The 22,029-nt window shown below is 38.2% G+C and overlaps 1 protein-coding gene across 3 annotated transcripts in view; it reads left to right on the forward strand.

The window, feature by feature from the left end:
* Positions 1-22,029, forward strand: part of LOC137941108 (uncharacterized) — a 45,098-nt gene that overhangs the window by 6,245 nt on the left and 16,824 nt on the right. For all 3 annotated transcript variants that reach the window (XM_068786370.1, XM_068786371.1, XM_068786372.1), the window contains 8 exons: positions 2,045-2,223; positions 2,501-2,551; positions 4,281-4,337; positions 5,383-5,503; positions 11,672-11,738; positions 11,896-11,937; positions 12,101-12,206; positions 17,149-17,259. In XM_068786370.1, the coding sequence (XP_068642471.1) occupies positions 2,045-2,223; positions 2,501-2,551; positions 4,281-4,337; positions 5,383-5,503; positions 11,672-11,738; positions 11,896-11,937; positions 12,101-12,206; positions 17,149-17,259 (734 nt within the window). The remainder of the gene's footprint in view (positions 1-2,044; positions 2,224-2,500; positions 2,552-4,280; positions 4,338-5,382; positions 5,504-11,671; positions 11,739-11,895; positions 11,938-12,100; positions 12,207-17,148; positions 17,260-22,029) is intronic.

Genomic DNA, 22,029 nt, shown 5'->3' on the forward strand with positions numbered 1-22,029 from the left:
GGCCCAAGCACTATCGCCATTTGAGGGGAGGGAGGACCAGATGTTGGAGAAGACGAAATCAAATTCCTTTTCCAGCGGCCACGTGTTTTCGAATCTGAATGGCTTGGGGAACCATTGACTGAATTTAGTGTCCAGTAGGATCAGCTAGTGGTCGGAGCAAACACGGTTGATGACTTTGCCCGAGGAATTGTGGTAGAGTTGGATCCATTCTCCATTAGCCAAGAAGCGATCTAACTTGGAGAGGATGGGCTTGCATTCCTGGCAATTAGACCAAGGAAAGTTTTTTTTAGACGAGGGAACGTCATCAAGTTCGCAAGCACGTATGAAATCCACAAATTTGCTCATGGAAGAGGTGATTCAGGGGTTGGGAGGCATTGGAGAATCTGATATTGTTAAAATACCATGCGAAAAGCTATATTTTTGAGGGAGGGACGAGAGTTCATCCCCAAGTTATTGACGTTCTTTGTAGTGCATTGGACCGTAGACACCAGCCAGGCTCCAGGTGTTCCCAGATGCACGATCAAAGATTTTGAGACTAGAAGGAGCCAATGTAGCTGTCGAGGACATCAACAATACTGGAATTCCACATCGCCAGGATGTTATGGTCCTGGGGATAAGTACCTATGTCTTCCGCTCTTAACAGGCCGGTCTTTTGGGTAGTATTGGCTAGGTGCATAACATTTGGTATCAGAGCAGGCGCTACGTCCCGACTTCGAGTCCCTGCGTGCGCAGGTGGACCGCACACCCCTGGCGGGGCGTCGTAAGGGAGTTTGGGCTCCTGGTCCTGTCCCCGTTGCTGTGTTAAGGCCGCCATGGTCGTCGGCTCGGGAGGTCGGGGTGTACTGTTATGGTCTTGGGGTTAAGTACCTATGTCTTCCGCTCCTAACAAGCCGGTCTTTTGGGTAGTATTGGCTAGGTGCATAACACAGGATTCCACCGGAATGACCAGTGGCGTTTAAGGCAATCCAGGCAGAATTTGGGCAAAGCCCAGTTGTCACAGATAATGCTGTCATCCAAGGATTGGTGCTTGGTTTCCTAGAGGAAGATAATAAAGGCTTTGGAGGAAGATATTGTATCGTATTGTGGCTATTTTGGGGGTATTCCAATTCCATGGAGGGGGGTTGGAGTCCTGGATGTTGTGTCTGAAAGGCGGTCTTCGATATGAGTTGGAGAGGTGGGTGATGAGGTGGAAGAGGATTGTCTTGACATTTCCTGGGTGGGTGTAGGAGGGAGTGTTGTTTGGGGGTGGGTTCAGGGTGATGGGGGACGTAATTGGAAGGGGGGTATTTAAGGGAGGATGAAAGAGGCTTGATACATTATAATCAATTTTGGGTTAGTAATTTTGAGTTGCTGCAGCAATTTGCTAACACTGTTTTGTGGTCACACTGTCCAGAGATTGCTGCTTTTATTGAATCTAGAGATAGCCTAGTATGGCCTTGGCAGACCCCTATGGAGGAGTGATTAAAGCTGAGTTTTGGTGGCTAGTCTCAAGGGAATTTGTGTCCTGCAAGAGGTGGGGGAATCTTTTCTGATTGTTTTGGTCAGATCATGGGAGTATATTATGGTCTTTTTGTGGAATGTGACTCTACAGAGGTGGAGTTTCGTGCATTACTTTAAGGGTTGAAGGTCTAAGGATAGCATTTGGATTTGCCTCTCATTGAGGAAGCTGATTGTGTAGTTTTCATTTGGTGGTTCTCTAGGGGCATCGGACCTCCTTGGCATTTTTGGCACTTCATTATGAAGTCTTAAGTGTGTGTCTTGACCTTCTTTATGTTGGGAGCATACTTGTGAGGAGTGCAAATGGGTTCGCTGATAGTTTGGCAAAAATGGGTGTTTCTTTTTGCGATCCAGTTGAGAGTCACTCGTACCAGCTAGAATACTGGTTGACTATTTGTTTGTTCAGATACGGGCTGTTTTGATTTGATGTTTAACTTTTAGTCTATGAATGCTTTCGCTGCAGTTCATTTTATCTTGAACTTTTCTCTTTCATTGCAATGAATTTCTCATTTTTCTCAGAAAAAAATTTCAATTGTTATTTCTTTAGGTACTATAAAAGGTTTGACAACTAGTCAGCTGGAGGAGATTGGATGCCAAATAATTCTTGGGAATACCTACCATCTGGAACTTCGACCAACATCAGAATTGATAGATGAATTAGGTGGTCTTCACAAATTTATGAATTGGCCAAGAGCATTGCTGACCGACTCCGGTGGCTTTCAGATGGTATTTCAATAATTTTTTCCTTTCTATTGCTTTCTCTCAAATGCGTATGGTCTTTAAAATACTCCCTAAAAGAGTTTGAGGCTCCTTCAGTGGTTTAGTTACTCATCATTTTCTTACTGTCATCTAAATGTGGATGTACTCATTGTTTATTAAGTGCTTCTGGACTCTCTTTCGATCACTTCAGCACATTTCATGTATCTTACATTCTGCACCCATAATGGTTACCTAATTCAGATAAATAGAGGTTTCACTAACCTTTTTTGCAATGATGTTTCAGGTATCTTTGTTGCACTTAGCTGACATTACTGAAAAGGGTGTCACATTTCAGGTAATTCCCTTATAATCCTGCAAGTGAGCATATCATGTTGCAACTTTTGTGGCTTTTTTCTTGCCAGCTTTCTAGATGGTGGACTGAGGGGGGATGATTCTATTTGCTCTCCCTGAAAAAAATTGTCAAACTACTTGAATTCAAAAAGGTAGTAAAATGCTACATATGAAATGGTACCTCAACAAAATTCTGGAATGATTAGTGGACTGGCCAATCCTGTCTCAAATATAGCTTTGAAGCAATCTCTGGCCTTTCAGGTAACTCTGATGCCTTCATCTCGAACATCTGGTCAGATAGTGGGGATTGGAATTTAAACCTCAGAAGGCGTCTCTCTAATCCTGAAGCCATTCTTGCCTCCGAGCTCCTTGATAGCCTTCCAGCAAGAAAGCCCAATAACACAAATGATATTTTAATTTGAACTATGTACTCAAAAGGATCTTTCTCCACTGCCTCTGCCTACAATTTCCTATGCAACACATCCACAACATATCCAAAACATCCTGTGGCCTTTGCCTGAGACCTCCTTGCCCCGCCACTTGCAAAATTTTCCATCTGGACCGCCTGTAGAAATAAAATCCTAACCTCTAACTCTTTAATCTGAAGGGGTACCCAAATCTAGGACCCACTTTGCCCTTTCTGTAAAGATGCCCCAGAAACAGCCAACCACATTCTCCTCTCATGTTAGTTTGCCCATTCGGTTTGGACCTCCCTTTTAAATAAAATTGGGCTCCAATACTGTGTTGCTGCAAATTTACCAGATACTATCCTCTCACTTATCGATTCCAAACTCCCAAAGTTAGGTAAAATAATTATATCATTTTGTATTGGTCATATCATATGGGTACTTTGGAAAGAACGTAACAGGAGAAAATTCAAATTCAAATCCTCCCCTGTCGAAGTTCTGACAGAGCAAATCTCTGGCCAAGTAACTATGTGGCTCCTTAAAAGAAAAGAATTTAGAAACTTTAGTGGCACCAACTTCAGGGGAAATTGGCAGTTAATTGTAGGCCAGTTCAAACTTAACTTTGATGGGAGTGCTCTAAGATGCTTGGGTCCTGTGGGATTTTGTGGAGTTATTCACAATGCGAATGACGACCTCCTCTTCTCTTATGCGGGCCCCCTTGGCAACTCTGACTCTACAACAATGGAACTATCTATTAAACGGAATCAAAATTTTCTCAAATCATCTCTTGGGTCCACTTTGCATTGAAGGCGACTCAAATGTGGTCATCAACTGGTGTGCGAATTCCATCAGGTCCCCATGGCCTCACTGGGATATGTATTCAGAAATATGTAATTTATTTTCTCATTTGAATTATAATTGGAAGCACATTCCTTGCTCTGCCAATCACTTGGCAGATACCCAGGCCAAAGAGGGCATTTCACTCCAACACTTTGCTATGGAGGCAGGCCCCCAGACATAGGTTTGTTTGTACTTTATTTCTTTTTAATCTATCTACACACTTCTTCTTAAAAAAAAAGATGTTTACAATCAACATAGTCCCACATTCTGTCATAGTTATTTCTTATCATGTGTTTGTTTGTTGTTCCACTTGCTTGTTGGTTTTGAAAGTTTCTGATACATTATCACCTGCTAAATATGACAGTTCTATCATGTTTGAGTTTCTAAATTAGGAAACAATTTTTTGTACATATATCTTCCATTTTCAGGATCCTGACCTGAGAGTATTTTGTTCTTTGTTTTCTTGCTGTCACTTTTTGATGTCAGTCACCTGTTGATGGGAAACCTATGCTCTTAACACCTGAAGAGTCTATCCATATCCAAGTAAGTTATATATGTTATTTATTTATCTTTGAATATTTTTCTGTGATCTTGCTGTGGTTGTACACTTTTTTTTTTTTTTTTTGTTTAAAAAAAGACCATGTTTATGAGACTACTCTAACTTTTGTGTGCTCTTTATGTGGGATTTATCTGCTCATATTAGTGCATTTTAAATAGTGTTAGTCTATATACAGAGACTCATCAAACATTTTTTTTTGTTTTTTGTAATCAGCCAGAATATGAGATTCACATAAAATTCACATGATCTGAACTGTTCAGTTGTGATGAACTACCCTCTTCAAGTTGGCATTACTTGAATTACTTGTCCTAGAGTATTGGTCATACTGAGTTGGTTTCAATTTGTTGCATATTTTTAAATGTAATGATCCAAGGAACAATTAGAGGCAAATTTGAGCAATATCTTTTATTTATGTCATCCATGGTTAGTGGCATGTTCTCTTTGTTAAAATATGATTTGACCCTTCCATAATTGTCATGATAAGTTGTTGTGTTGGATACACAGACACACCAAATAGTCAAACACTCATTAGTGATATTATCATGTTGGTGCAATTTGGCATAGATCAAAGACAGCTAATGTTGCATATTTCTAGACATGATTCAATGAACAATTAGAGGTTAATTTTAGAGACATCTCTTCTTCGTGTCATTCATGGTTGGTCGCTGGTTCTCATAGTGAAAATTAGATGTGGTCCTCCCCATATTCACATGATAACTTGTTATGTTAAATACACTGAAATGACAAACTCTCATTAGTAATTTTCATTAACTTGCTTTAAAATTTTCTACCTTCTGCATGCATGACATTGAGACTGAAACTCTCGAATAAATAATTCAAAAATTCAAATCACATGGTTTTCTCTAAATGATTCAATATCGAGACACTGAGACCATTAAAATCATTAATTATTCCTTTTTTATAATTTATTTCTATAATCTGAAATTTGGCTTTTCTTTTTTATTGGTTTTTGTGCTCAATAACTTGATAATCAAACACGTGATGGAGCTACTTGTGCAACTTTTGCAGAACAGCATTGGAGCAGATATTATTATGGCTCTTGATGACGTTGTGAAGACAACAATCACAGGTCCAAGAATTGAAGAGGCAATGTATCGAACTCTTCGTTGGATAGATAGATGCATAGCAGGTGCAATTGTACAACATAATGCATTTTCCTTTTATGTACTACTTTACTGAGTAAATGTCTGTTCATTGAGTTCAAGCAACTGTAGTGGTCCAATTCACATTTAAGGGGACTCCAAGGTAGTCATTGGTTGGTGCCAATGTGCTTCCCTTCCGCCGTGGAGGCATTGGGACATCTTTCAGGAGATTTTAGATATTACCTCATTACTTTCTTGTATTTGGTCACACAATCCGAGATCTGCAAATTCGGTAGCAGATGTGCTTGCGAAGCAGGGAGTGTCCCTTCAATCTCTTGTTGTTAGGGATTTGCTCCCTCTTCCTTCGTAATTTTTTTCTCTTGTTAATATAATACATCTTTATCAAAAAAAAAAAAAAAAAGAGTTCCACCTTCTTGATAGGTTGTATTCCTCTTTTCTTTGTTTTATATATATATATATATATACACACACAAATTTTTCCTCAAAAAAAAGTTCCTTCTTCTTTTTTTTGTCTTTTTTTTAAGAATATGACAAAAAATTAATGTTTTTCTTAGTTTAGTTAACCTTTTTTTTTTGTGGTTATTTAGTTCCATCACCTTGTTTTTCTGCATATCAATTTCTTGTTGGGTAAAAGGTCAAGAATTGTATGCTAAGACACACGACTGTAGGCTTCAGAGACTTGGCTTCAGAGTTGAGAGAAAGCCTCTTATTGGCTACTTGTTCTTGGGAGGAATGTATTAGAACTAGGCATGACATGTCTTTTTACTACAATCCTTAGGCCCATGCATATTTGCTTATAATGTTGGGCGTGGACATGGAAGGGTGTGCTACAGGGTAATATCTGACATAGGTTGCGGGCTTGGAAAATCCTGGACTTGAGTTGAGAGTAGCCCTCATATCTTTGGCTAGTCATTTTATTTCTATATTGTGCATTGTCTGTGCACTACATGGCTTAGGCCTGTGCATGTTTGCTTGTGTTGTTTGGTGTAGACATAAAAGAGTGTGTTCGTAGGTAAAAATCTCATATAGCCATTGAACTTGGAAAATCCTGGACTTAAGTTGAGAGTAGGTCAACTGGGAGGAAAGATATTGGTTGGGCATTACGAAGCTGCAACCACTCAACAGTGCCTCAATTGCAAAGTTGATGTGGTGGTTTTATATTAAGAACTCTAGCATTTGGATGAATTAGTGGTTCAAAGTACCATGTTGCAAGACATACATTCGCCCAGCAGCTCCTGCTTGTCCTAGCACATCCGGAAGGACATTGTTTCCCACGGGAATTATGTTTGTCACATCAGGTTTGGGTTAGTTTGGGTAGCACAGTGAGATTCTGGGAACCCTTGGCTGACTTGCACTTCTCTTGTTGTGGTACAGCTCACCATAGCCAGATTGTACTGCGTTATCTAGACCCAAGTCTGAAGTGATCCCACTGATGTGGAAGCTGAAGGCTGGAACCTTAACTTGAGAAGGCATCTATATGACCTGGAGGTTAGTGCTGCTGGTGAGTTCCTTGCTGAACCAGATAGATTCTTTTTTTAAGGGGCCTGGAGAGTATAAGTTAATCTGGACAGCAAATAATGCTGGTCGTTTTACAGTAGCATCTTGCTACTCTTATCTGTTTCAATAGACCTTCAGATATGTTCAGCATTCCGTCTGTTGCTTGGAAGTGTAATATCTGAAACTGAAAATTTTCATCTGGTGTGTGCTCCAAGAGAGGATCTTGTTGTGTGATCAAATCCAAAGAAGGGGCTACCAGCTCAATGAACAACCAATGTAAGTGCTGCAGTACTGCCAATGAATCCATTGATTAACTACTACTCCATTGCCTGCTTGCCCGGGAAGTGTGGAATTCTTTTCCAAGAAGATTTGGCCTCAAATATTGCATGGCAGCCACTTTTACCAACTTCTTGTCCAGTAGCTTTTACCTCTCAAACTGCTGTTGTGAGGTTACTCTTGATGCCTTCCCATGAGGCCAATGGCCAGTAAAAAATGACCTCTCCTTTTCAGCTTAATCCCGTTCTTTGCGAGGTGTTATTGAGAAGATTGTTCATTTGATCCATCAATAGAGCAATTTGGTAGGAGACATTAATGAGCTTCCTAGTGCTATTATAAGAGGGAATAGGAGAACCATTGGTAGTGTTAAGGAATAGTCCCACATGGATTAATGAGTACAAAGATCTTGAGTTTATTAGTTGGGAAAGAGGTTTCCTAAGGTGACTAGTCATTTTGAGATATGGCCTTGAACCCAATTTAATATGGTATCAGAGCAGGTACTCATATGTGGGCCTGTACCTAAATTATCTACTTGTAGAGCCACAAAAGAGGGCCTACACCTAAACTATTTACTTGTAGAGCCACAAAAAGAGGGTCTACACCTAAACTGCCTACTCCTAAATTATCCACTTGTAGAACCACAAAAAGGGGATCTACATGTGAGGGAGAGTGTTAAGGAATAGTCCCACATGGATTAGTGAGTACAGAGATCCTGAGTTTATTAGTTGGGAAAGAGGTTTCCTCAGGTGACTAGTCATTTTGGGATAGGGCCTTGGACCCAATTTAATAGGTAGTTATAGTCTTCACAGAATTGGGAAGATTATCCCAGTGGACTCTCCTCAGCTAGAATGCTAAAAACTATTTTGATGGCAGCTTTCATAGGATCCCAAGGCTGGACAGGGTAGGGGATTGATCCGTAATCATGAAGGGTAAAAAAAGGTCGATCCATTGGGGAGGCCATGGACTTCAGCAGAAGTAGAATAAGATTTGCCTAGGGGACAACAAGATGATAGTAAAATCTACCCTTCATGATTACAGATCATGAAGCGTAGATTCTACTATCATCTTGTTGTACCCTAGACAAATCTTTTTCTACAAAAAATATCAAACAGGGATCCCCCTGTTTGATTTTTTTGGGTTTTACCTTTGGGCTTTTTAATACAATTGTCTTCACTCTCAAAAAAAGGGGGGACTTCAAAGTGGTCATCTTGGGGGCTGAAGGAAATTCTGTCTACTTGTGATGGTATGAGCAGCAATTTCTTCGCATCATGGACATAGTGAGCTCCATTTCAATCTCATGGTCTCATGTGCTCTGATCAACAAACTTAGTTGCTGATCAGCTAGCCAAATATGGATGTACATTTCAGCATTTAGATTTTTAATAACTAAGTTGCCTTTTTGGGGGCGTCGTTGGTATTGCCTTTCTTCATAAAATTTTCTCACCACTTAAAAAAAAAAAGTTTGAGAGTGGGCCTTGTATCATTGGCTAGGTGTTTTGAGCTAAATTGACTCAAGCTATCATGACTTTATAGCAAGTCCAAGCCCATTCATATTCCTATGCTGTTGCCTATTTGTAAGAAGGGGTTGTGGTTGGTAAAAGTCCTATAATTTTATGATCCATTAGTTTTTTTTTGTTGAGAAAAGTGAATTTTTATTCGAAAGTCCCAAGGGCAGAACACAACAAAAGAGGGGAGAGGGGGGCTCCAAACAGAGAGAGATTGAAGGAAACACCCTCTCGAGCAAAAGAGTGAGCTAAATCAGTAGCCATTCTAGGAGCATGACTCCAAGTGTGACCAATAGATTTGGCAAGATCCTGAATTTCAAAATTGCAAGCCCAATGACACTAGGGTGGCTCCTTCAAACCAGTACACCAGTTGATAACACAGCTCGAGTCACATTCAACATGGAGGGGACTGCCACGAAGTTTGTCTTTGAAAACCAAGAGACATTGGCGGAGGGTTTGAAGCTCAGCAGTGATGGAGTTGGAGACATCGAGAGGACTAGCATAAGAAGAAGCCAATATGGAGCCGAGCAAGGCTCTAAAGACGCCTCCAAAAGTAGAGGGGCTTGGGTTGCCAATAGAGGAGCCATCATAGTTTAGTTAAATGTTGCCAAAATCGGGAGGTTCCAAGACAACAATCTTGGTAGGTCTTGGATGGGAGATGCAAGAAACTTGAAGCCGGTCACATATGTAGTAGCTGATCCAACCTCCTCAAAAGCTTTAAGGGATCCAAGCCAAGAACCAAGTGGAGGAAGCGGTTTTTTGCGACCATAAGCCAGGAAGATGAGGAGTTCTTGAAGATTCTCAAGTTTCGTGTGAACCAAATTTTCCGGGGAATAATGATAAGGCTTGTCTGGAACATGATGTGGCCGAGCTGGGGGAGCATGAGGCCGGTGCTGAGAAGGGTGAGTTAGTGGAGCGAACCTAGAACACATTTGGAAAATTTGAACTTGTTGAAGAATAAGGTCCATATATGCCAAGAGAAGTAACAATGAAGGAGAAAATGGTCAATAGGGTGCCTTTGAACTAGGGGTGGGGACTGGATCGGGTTTAGTGGGGAACTTGACCTGACCCAATTCGACAATCGGGGGATGAGGTTTGCCAATCATCCTGTGGGTAGGGGACAAAATGGGAAAAAAACTGCCAAAAAGGGACAGGTTTCTTCGAATCCAACGTGTGGGGATTTTAATACCCAAAATGTCCTAAAAAAATATAGAGGACGTTGTATTTAAGGAAAATAAAAAGTTTTAAAAGATTTGCTTAATAAAAAAGTCATGTAGTTTCTTTAACCTTCAGAATTATTAGACTCTTTGGCAGGAGTAATAACTTCATTGGAATCAGCCATAATTTACAACAAAACTAGTCAATGCACATATCAATCGATCTAAAACAAGTTAACACACCAACCAGTACAAAAGATTCACCAAAACACAATAAATTGCCTGAACAAACAAGGTGGGGTCCACAATGCTTACGATTAAGGTAGACAAACTTCAAATCAAATCATTAGTATTCAAGTATCCTCTCAACGGTAGTAATTCAACAAAAAAATAGCAAGAATCTCCAATAGATGATGTTAGCATCCAAAGGATGATGTAGGCAACGAGCACAGGTTTGGGGGCCTACGCAGATGAGGGTTGGGGAAAATCCCAAAATACAACCCTCTTGGGGTACAAATAATCGTAAAACTGTTCAATTGGTACACAAGCCATCAATCATAGGGTCATGGCACAAAGGAATAAGGAAAGATTTAATTCAATCAATAGAGAATTTCGAAAATCCCCTTTCCTAAAGTAGTCTCAGACTCAGACTAAGGGAGAGGAGAAAAGATTACTGGAAACTCTCTGCAAAGATTACTGGAAACTCTCTGCAATTGGATCTAAGTGCTGTTTTACTATGTAAAAGTAGAAAATTGAGAAGAAATAGAGAGAAAAAAAGAGAGAAAGGAGAACACAAGAGAGAGAGGAAGAGTTTGCAGCCTGTAGTACTTATTGAAGGGTCTGTGATTCAAACCCTTCTTAATAACCCTAACTGAAGTCATAATGTGTTAAAAGTACATAAATGCCTTCCTATACCCAAGTCACCATAACTCCCTAATTACAACTCAGAAATAACTAAAAATTGAACCATAAAACACATATTCCAAGAAAAAATTACTCCTATCATAGAAGGACAATCTGAGAAATGTGAAATGACCAAACTAACCTTTTTCATAATTCAACCGCTAACACCTGATGTAGCTGTTTTGCACCCAAGAGATCTGAAGTCGGAAAAAAAACTGCCTTGATTTCATAAAAAAATGTGCCTTATCCATGGGTGAAGGGAGTGATATACCATTTTATTACTGATGCTAAGAATTTAATTTAACTCATGTTAGTAATGCTTTTATTTCTGCTTCAATTGTTTACAGAGCCCAACTGAAAAAGTAATGCCTTAGTAATAGATTTTACCTGTTCGAATCTTTTATAATGTCTCCTATACCAATGAGCTCCGGATTACCTTTTGACCTACCATTGAAATTCAATTTCATCTAGCTTCTAGGAGGGGAGACCAGGTGGCCATTTTTTATGGAGGGTAGTCACTAAATTGGATTACCTCACTTGAATTCAGCTGGATAATTGACCTAGTTAATAAGGGGAAGAAGCCAAAGATGTGACCCCAGGATATGATAGAATTAGTGGCGCTTTCAATAATCTCCCCAACTGATTTTTGGCTGCCCCTAAATGTTTGATCTTTCTTTCCATTTTTTAGTGTCATTCTTATAATCATGAAACTGCAGCTTTCTTTTTGTATTTGTGTTAAAGCTTTTTGTCTTTCTGGGAAATTGTCCTTTCAAAGAACTTTAAAGGTGGACTTTTTGCCAGTAGAATACTGATCCATACTCACTTACATACTTGATGTCTTTACATTGAAAGAACAGCTCACAAGAGGCCCCATGAACAGAATTTATTTGGGATTGTACAAGGAGGATTAGATCCGGTACTCAGGTGAGTTAGTCCATATGTATTTGAGATTTTCTATATTTTGGAGTGTGAAAAGTTGGCGTGTAACATAGCACACTAAATATGATGCTACCAATTTAAAATACTTTTTCTTTCTTTACTGGATACCTGATATCAGTGATTCTGTTGCGCATTTGTACAGAGATATATGTGTGAGAGGTTTGGTAGATCGAAATTTACCAGGGTATGTAAGTATTTTACTTAGTTTTTATTATTTATTACCCCTTAATGTGTAGGCTGGGCAATCTGGCTTAGCTAATTTTCAGAATTAAATAAAAAGTAATTATGTTCCAAGAACTGTATTCAGTGACATTGAGGAACTGATTTAGGAAGTTACTTTGTGACAGCTATGCTATTGGTGGTCTTGCAGGAGGTGAAGATAAAGATTCATTTTGGCGAGTTGTTGCCCAGTGCACTGCTGCATTACCCGAGGACAAACCTCGTTATGTTATGGTGAAAAATGGTTATCTTATTTATGTTTGTTTGTGCATGTTATCTATGTAGAAGTGGAAAAAGGGGAGTTTTGGAGAAGTGTGTCAGTCACAGAAATTAGTTATTGCCCGCATCAATTTTATTAATGTATTTCAAAAAAAAAATCTTATTAACGTAGTATTACTATGTAGAAGTGGAAAAAGGGGAGTTTTGGAGAAGTGTGTCAGTCACAGAAATTAGTTATTGCCCGCATCAATTTTATTAATGTATTTCAAAAAAAAAATCTTATTAATGTAGTATTAGAGCAAAGCTCACCTCAGTGCTGGAGTAAAATGTATAAAGTCTAATAGGCTGTTGTGCTTATAACATAAAATAAGTTACTTTAAAAGTTAAATGACAGAAATAACCTTTAGAGAAGTTACACTAGAAATAAAACAACAAAACATTACTAATGACAATAGTGGCATTCTCTCTACACTCTGCCTCAAGTTGGGGCATGGATAACTAGAAGCCCAAGCTTGTTACAAAGGATTGAAAGACTTCTTCTAGAGAGCTTCTGTGAAGATACCCTAAGTTACAAAGGAAAAATAGCCATTTGCTCGAAGTTGCATGCACATGTTGTTTCATATGCATCTCCCTAAGTCTTATTGGGGTGATGCAATTCCCACTGCTTGTTTTCTTATTAACAGGATGTTGTTTTCAGTACTCAGTGGTTCTATATGCTCAAACATGACAATGAGTTGTTTCCTTTGTGTCCTTGAGTTTTTGATTGTGTCTGTTTTGTCATGTGCTTGTACTACAATTGATAAACTTTCTCCCAAAGCTATCAAACATGTTTTCTTGGGATATTCTCTAACACAAAAAGGATATAAATATCTACGAGAAAAACCTTTGTATCACCTAATGTTACATTTTTTGAAAATATGCCATATTTTTCCACGCCTATTACTTTACCTAGTGTTATTCTTCATTCGGATCCTGTTGCTTCTAGCCTTGTGGAGGACGTTCCTAGTCTCGTGCTAGTTAAATCATCCAAATCGTTATAGGTGTATCACTGCACAAAATATACGAAGGCACCACAAAAGCCAAGCCTTCCTCTTCACAACCTGTGCTAGTACCTTCTTCGTCTGAGGCACCTAAGGTAAGTGATTTGCATCTTCTAGTGGCTGTTCGTAAAGTTGTTTGTACATGTACTTAGTAGCCTATTTCTTAGTTTGTTTGTTTCGATTCTTTGTTTGGGTCCTTTAAAGAGTTTGCTCTATCATTGTCTTTGTGTACTATTCCTTCATCTGTGTAGGAAACTTTGTTATCTCTGTTGTGAAAACAGGCCGTGGACATACAAATGGATGCTATATTTATGAGTTGTCATTGGGTATATACAGTGAAATACAATGTTGATGGATCTATGGAATGGTATAATTCTCATCTTGTTCGCTAAAAGGTATACCCAAACTTATGGTGTTGACGTATTTGAAACCTTCTCCCTTGTCGCCCGATTATCCTATGTTCGAATTCTCGTTTTAGTGGCTGTGACCCAGGGTTTACCTTTCCTTCAGTTGGATATTAAAAATACGTTCTTATATGGTGACCTGGATAAGGAAGTGTATATGGAGCAACCTCCTAGGTATGTGACTTAGGGGAAATTGGAAAGGTATGTAAGTTGAATAAAACCATTTATAGTCTTAAGCCAATATGGTTTGACAAGTTTAGCTAGGTAGTTATGGCATTAGATTTTCGCAGAAGTCATTGTGATCATTCTTTGTTTATTCTGAGACGACATACTAGAATTATGGTGATACTTGTTTGTTCATCGTGATCATTCCCGGAGGAAACTAAAGCTTATTTATGAAAAATATGTGATTTGGGGAGAAAATAGAAGAGGAAAAAGAGTTCTGAAGAGGAGCAATTTTGTTGTCTTGAAATCCAAGCCAAAAATGCCAGTTTAGCTTCTTTATAATCAGGGCTTAAGTGAAAAATTACAAAAGGACAAAAATGCCCCTCAATACTCAAAATTACATATCTCCTAAAATAGATGTCTAAATTGAATAAAAATTTAACTAGAGATAAAATAAGACATTCTTTATCTAATAACCACACTATAAGAGAAAATGTAATGTGGAAAATATGAAAAATAACCAAAATACTACTAGACTTGTATTTTAACACTCCCCTTCAAGCTGGAGAGTAGATATCAAACAATCCTGCCTTGTTACTAATGGGTACATGTTCACGTCTTCCCAAAGGGTTGGTAAATATATCTCCCAAATGGTCTAAAGACTTTACATAAGGAGTTACCACCTTCCCCTGCATAACTGCATTTGTAATGAAGTAGCAGTCAACCTCTATATGTTTCATTCTCTTATGGAATACAGGGTTGTTGGCAATAAAAAAAGCTGCCTGGTTATCATAATTCATAACCATAGGGTAAGGTAAGGTAAAACCAAACTCAAGAAGCACATACTTAATCCACACAAACTCACTAACTATATGAACCATTGCTTGATACTCGCCCTCTGCACTTGACCTAGCCACAACTGTCTGTTTCTTACTTTTCCAGCTTACCAGGTTGCTTCCAACAAAAAATAGTAGCATGACGTAGAATTTCTATCCATCTTACACCTAACATAATGGACATCAGAATACCCAAGTACATCAACTTTTTTCATTCTTGAGTATACAAAAGACCTTTTCAAGGTGCACCCTTCATGTACTTCAAAATTCTCTGAGTAGCTACTAAATGGATTTTTTGAGGATTTTCCATGAACTGGCTCACAACTCCTACAACAAATGAGATATCCGGTCTAGTAACTGAGCATAGATCAGTTTACCTACGGATAACATATCCAATATATATTTTCTCTGAGAAAGAACAATACCTTGCTTGCTACGAGCGACTCCAATGCCAAGGAAGTACTTGAGAGAGCCCAAATACTTTTGTCTGAAAATGTGTTGCTAGATATTGTTTAACTTTTGTAATACCATCATGATCATCACCAGATAACACAATGTCATCTACATAGACAATCAAAACCACCATACCAATCTTCCTTTCAAGTAGGAACATAGAATGATCACAATTGCTCCTATAGAACCCAAACTGTAGTACCACATCACTAAACTTTTTAACTAGGCCCGTGGATTCTGTTTAAGTCCATAAATAGCTTTTTGTAGCTTACACACCTTTCCTGTCTCCTCCTTGAGCAACATACCTAGGAGGTTGCTCCATATACACTTCCTCATGTAGATCACCATATAGAAAGACATTCTTCACATCGAGCTGAAAGAGAGGCCAACCCTTATTAAAAGCTCATATATTAAGATACGTATTGAAGTAAGTCGTGCCACAGGAGAGAATGTCTCAAAGACATCAACTCCAAAAGTTTGCGTATATCCCTTCGCTACCAGTTGAGCTTTGTACCGTTCAATAGAGCCATCAACATTATATTTGATAATATAAATCCAACGACACCCTACAATAGCTGCTCCTACAGGTGGATCACATAGACGCCATGTTCCCCGAGACACCAAAGCACTCATCTCATCATCAATAGCTTATTTCCATTTTGGAGAGCACAAGGCTTCCTGTACTGAACGAGGTATATGTGAAGTAGACAATGACATAACAAAAGACTTGAAGGATGGGGACCAAAAATCAAGAGACACATATTTGAATATCGGATGAGAAGTAAAAGATCGTTTACCTTTTTGTAGACTAATAGGCAGGTCCAAATAAGTGACAACAAGATCTACAGGCAATAGGAAGCTGGTGGAATATGAGAAGAGAGCTCTGTAGAGGTAATTGCTGGAGGCACTACAGGAGCATGAGAGCGACGACTGTAAACGCGAAGAGGCAATGAAGAACTGCATCCAAAATTGCAACAAGAACAAGATTGTCTGAAGGAGATTCAGGTGATACAAGAAGCTCAGTAGATGATGAAAAATACGAAATATGTTCAAAGAAGGTCACGTCGGCTGACACATGTCTTTCGTCGAATAGGATCGTAACATTTGTACCCTTTTTGTTGATGGGAATATCCCAAAAAAACACATTTGACAAACCGAGGTGACAACTTATGAACCGAAGTTCCAAACATATGAACAAAACAAGTACATCTAAAAATATGAGGAGCCACATTAAACAATTTACAATTGGGCTTTAATACCTAAAGAGGAACCTGACCACTCAAAATAGATGAGTGCATACGATTAACTAAGTAACTTGAAGCTAAAACTGCATCTCCCTAAAAAGATTTAGGAACATTCATATGCAGTAATAGTGTCCTTATAACCTAAAGGAGATGTCTATGTTTATGTTTAGCTACCCCGTTTTGTTGTGGTGTATAAGGGCAAAACATTTGATGGGTAATACCATGAGAAGCACAAAATAAGGGGCAAGTCAAACCCATTTTTGTGAAAAATTTAATGAAGGGTAGTTTTGGTTTTAACCCTTTCAGCATTGTTCCCCCACGCTCTGCTTCTCTCATTAATAAAATTCTGCTTGCTGTTCTTTTTTGAGAATGATGGGAAGGCTTAATTTGTGAATAGAGAGAAAATAAGCATAAACTAAGTCAACGTTTTATAAACTAAGCATAAATTTTAAGATACAAACATGTCTAAGTCAACGTTTTAGAGAGAGAGGCATTGTGACTAAGCTGCCCATACACTGATATACCACTGGATTGGATCACTTGACATAAATTTCAGGGGGGGGGGCACAAATATCTAATCTCTAATCTCATCATTGAAGAAGTGGGACAAATTGAAAATTAGAAGTAGTTCACATTTTTGGGTAGGTTGTAATGTCAGTAATTGTATTTTAGTTCAAATGTTTGGCACGCTGACAATACAACTGTGGTATTTAGACATGTATTTGATATTAAAATTTCATTGAAACAGGAGTGGCAGTTCACAAGACTCTTATTTCATTTTCTTTTATCAAAGTTCTATGAAATTCATGTGGCAGGGTGTAGGATATCCTCTGGATATAGTGGTTTGCAGTGCTTTGGGTGCTGACATGTATGATTGTGTGTATCCAACACGTACAGCTCGCTTTGGCACAGCGCTTGTACCTGAGGTATGACTCTTAAAGTGTCATTTTAAATATACAAATAATTTAATTGTTTGTGATAATATTAAGTGAATATCCATGAAGTTAACCATAGACATAACCTCTTAAGATACAACGTCGCTATCAAATGTTCTTGGGAATCCTTTTTCCTATAATACAAGAGAGTTTTGTGATAAAATCATGGTTATTCAAACTTCTGGACTTTGGTATAAAACACTTATAATCAACAGCTGAGGTTGTCTTTGATCTTCCCAAGAAGGAACCTCTGGTTGAGGGTTTATGCATTTTAGATGTTAGAAGATTTATGGAGTTAATGTACACTAGTTACATTGCTGTGTGCATAGTCCCTAGAGAAGTCATTTGATAGTGATCTGCACAATATGTTTCTCAAGCTTCATTAAGAAAAGGTTTCTTAAGTGAAAAAAGGTAAGATTGAGGAGAGGAAGAGAGGAATTGAGAGAGAAGTGGAGAGGGAAGAAAGAGACCTCAATTCTGAGTCTAGCTTGACCCCTTCTTCTATTTATTAAGTGAGGTTTAACAAAGTACAAAAATACCCTTACATACTTTAAAATCAATTAAACTCTTATGTCTCCCAATTTACATAACCAAATTACATGAAATTAAACCTAATGACATAATCAAACATATAGTATAAAATAATGTAGATTTCAGGAACATCTGCTGATATAAAAAGACCAAAATACCCCTCAATAGCTTTTCTAACACTTGCCCTCAAGTTGGAGCATATATGCCCATAAGGCCCAACTTGTTACAGAATATCACAAACTCACATTTATCGAAAGTTTTATTAAACACAATTTCAAGTTGATCACGAAACTGAACATAGGGAATGACTACTTCCTTCCTCATTCTAACATCCCAAATAAAATGACAATCCACTTCAATGTGTTTAGTCCTCTCATAAAACATTGGATTCCCGAAAATAAATATCACTGATTGATTGTCACAATACATAGTAATAGGTTCACCTTGATGAAAATTCAACTTTTGTACCATTGCTCTTACCCACATTAATTCACTGATAGTAGGAGCCATTACTTTATACTTGGCCTTTTCTAGCTTATCAAGTTTTCTCTAAGAAACACACAATACTTAGTGGTAGATTTTCTATCGAGTTTGAAATCCGCATATCTCTGCATCTGAAAAAACTTCTATCTTCAGGTGATCATGTGGTTTAAAGAAGATACCCTTTCCAGGTGACTCTTTCAAATATCTCAAGATCCTCTGTGCAACTTCCAAATGGATTTTTTGTAGGCATTCTATGAACTGATTAACAACGTTGACAACAAAAGAAATGTTTGGACAAGTAACATTGGCATATATAAGTTTGCCAACTTGCCAGTGATAAATCGTCTTACCACTGAGTTTAGCACTCTGATCATTGTGAAGATTTTGTCCAACTTTCATTGGAGTTTCAACCAGTTTGACACCCAATAATCCATACTCTTGCAACATATCTGTGACGTACTTCCTCTGTGTTAACAAAGACCTGCCTTGCTTCTCACTACTTCAATTCCCAAAAAATATTTTAACGAACCAAGGTCCTTAGTCTAAAAATATTTTACCAAATGTGCTTTTACCTCCTCAATACCTATCACATCATTGCCAGGTAATATGATATCATCCGTGTATACTAATAACACCAAAATACCGGATGGCCACTTCAGGACAAAAAGTGAACAGTTTCAGTGAATCTAGGAAAAACCAATGGACATGACAACTTGGCTAAAATTTTCAAACCATGCACACAAGCTTTGTTTAAGACCATATGTAGCTTTCTTGAGTATGCAAACTTTATTAATCTTATACCCGGGAGGTTGCTCCTTTTTAGACTTCCTCTTCCAGATCACCATACAAGAAAACATTTTTAATGTCAAGCTAACACAATGACAACCCCTGATTCACATCAATAGAAACCAAAATCTGGACAGAGGATAATCTGTTAATTGGAGAAAAAGTCTCAAACACATCAATTCCATAGGTCTGTGTGTAACCTTTAGCTACCAATCTAGCCTTGTATCTCTTGATACATCTATTGGCACTATACTTCATCGTATACACCCTTCTACATCCAACAACACTAGCACCTGGTGGTAGATCATACAACTGCCATGCTCCCCTATCTAACAGTGCCTCTATTTCAACATCCATGACTTATTTCCTATTTGGAGAGGAGAGCCACATGCACTAAGGAAGGAATAGTGTAGAGAATTTATACTATTTAGGCAACAAATTGAAGGAAATGAAGTTGGACAATGGATAACGTGTACATTTTCAAACACCTTTTCGAAGAGCAATAGGAAGATGTTTTTTTTTTTTTTTTTTGAAATGATGCTGATTTTTATTAAGATAAAAAGCTCAAAAGAGCAATAGGAAGATGTTAATCACTTACCTCAAGATCTACAGGCGAAATGGGTTCATGGTTCCGTGTAAGAGAGGGAACAATAGTCGAAGGTGAGGGCACCCGTCCTTTATGATTACTTGTAGTGATTTCTCAATAGTAACACTAGGTAAAGGTTTTGGACTATCCTCCGCAAGTGTAAGAATTACCAACTTTGCACATGTAGTAGGTGGAACCACATATATAGTGGAAAGAAGGAAGATGCAAAGAAGGAAGTATCCTCGAAAAATGTTACATCAAAAGATACAAATGTTTTCTTGTAGAGGGACAAAAACATTTGCATCCCTTCTGTATACGAGAATATCCCAAAAAAAACACTTGACTACACGAGGTGACAATTTATCTCTATATGGACCAAACATGTGCAAAACAAATGCAAGTGGAGCACAAAGAAGTAAAAGCTGTATGGAAATGTTACTTTCAAGAACAGAAGAAGACATCCTGTTGATGAGCAGTAAGGATTGCATCACTCCAATACGATTTGGATACATTCATACGAAGTAATATTGTACATGCCACTTCCAACAAATGACATTTTTTATGTGTAACTACTCCTTTTGCTGAAGAGTAACCACACATGATGACTGATGAATAATCCCTTGACTTTTACAAAACAATCAAATTTTTGGTTCATGAATTCAAGCCTTTTATCAATACAAAGTACACGAATAGAAGTGGCAAACTAATTTTTTATTTCATTGTAAAAGTTATGAAAATGCATCCAAGACCTCAGATTTCTCCCAAAGGAGATACACCCAATTACATCTATTGAAATCATCGATGAACGAAAGGAATTACTTGTAACCAAATAAACTAGTTACAGAACAAGGACCTCAAACATTAGAATGAACAATGCCAAACAACTAACTGCTCCTGTCATGAGATACATGAAATGTTGTCTGGTGATGCTTGCCTAGCTGACACGATACACACTGAAATGAAAGATTGGCAGGAAATGCAGGAAAAAGCTTAATCAGTTTTGCTGGAGATAAATGACCTAATCGTAAATGCCACTGTAGAGGTGAGACTGACTGTAGAATGTAAAACATGTAGTGTATTATCTGGTGAATGGCTCTACAAATAATACAACTTGTCCCTCTCAAACACAAAACCAATCATCCTCTTTGTCACGAGATCCTAAAAATCACAATGGATAGGATAAAAGGTTAATGAACAATTCATTGATTTTCTCAACCGACTAATAGACAACTAACTAAGAGGAAACATGGGAACAACTAGCATAGAGTGGGCAAACAAGAATGATGTAGGAATAATTGTACTTGCTCCTTGAACTGATGAAACAAAACTATCAACTAAGATAACATGTTTAATATCAGATGATTCTTTGAAATTTGAAATAAAGATGACATACCAGACATATGTGTTGTAGCTTCTGAGTCAAGAACCTACGTAGATGATAGATGCATATGAAGAGCAGACATACCTGAACTAGCCAGAGTGGTTATCGGAGTGAAAGTCCGAGCTATAGATGCTGAGGAATTAGCAGCTAAGAGTTAGAGCCATATGTTGCACTAGCTACTGTTGTTGTTGTAGTAATTAGTGCATTTCATCAGAAGTCCCTGGTATAATTGTGCTTACAACCTTAGTAGGATTCTCATTGCTATCATGAATAGTCGAGTTTGCCCATGTTGATTTACCAAACTTGATCCAACACTCATCTGAGAAATGGATTGTCCTACCACAATGATTACACTTGCTCTCAGACTTGCCATCACCTTGGCCTCGACCTTGACCAGATCCATCTCTACCTCTACCCCTACCCCTACTAGCACTGTTACGACCTCTAGAAGACTCTATAAAACCAGATGTATTAAGTGCGGAGGCATCCACTGCCTTAACTCCTTTACCTCCCCTGAGTACAACAATATTTTCAGCATGCATAATTTTGTTAAATATAGTGGATAAGGTAGTGCACATTATTTGAAGTAAGTAATTGTGCCTTTACTCCATCAAATTTTGAACTTAGGCCATCAAGGAATTTAGCAACCAACAGTTGGTTCTACTGTTTTCTCAATTCCTGTTCATCTGTAGTGAACGGATGATAGACATTTATCTCATGCCTTACCACTAGAAAGTCATTATAATGTTCTATAACTGATCCGTTACTTCCCTTGAGACCAAAGAAATTTGTGTATAATTCATACACTCGAGAGAAATTGCTCTGTTGTGCATACAATGATTCTAGGGAAACCACATCTCCTTTGAGGTTTCACAATTCATGATCTGATTCCTCAATTTGGAATCAACATTGTTTACAATCCATGTCATAATTAAGCAGTCTTCTACCTCCAAATCATCATTAATAGGTATTGGAGGATCTTCTCTAATATATC

This window comes from Aristolochia californica, unplaced genomic scaffold (genome assembly GCF_029961685.1).
Source record: "Aristolochia californica isolate CCGP_79_NKW_82.1479 unplaced genomic scaffold, dmAriCali1.0.hap1 SCAF_9, whole genome shotgun sequence".
In the NCBI taxonomy this organism is placed as follows: domain Eukaryota; kingdom Viridiplantae; phylum Streptophyta; class Magnoliopsida; order Piperales; family Aristolochiaceae; genus Aristolochia; species Aristolochia californica.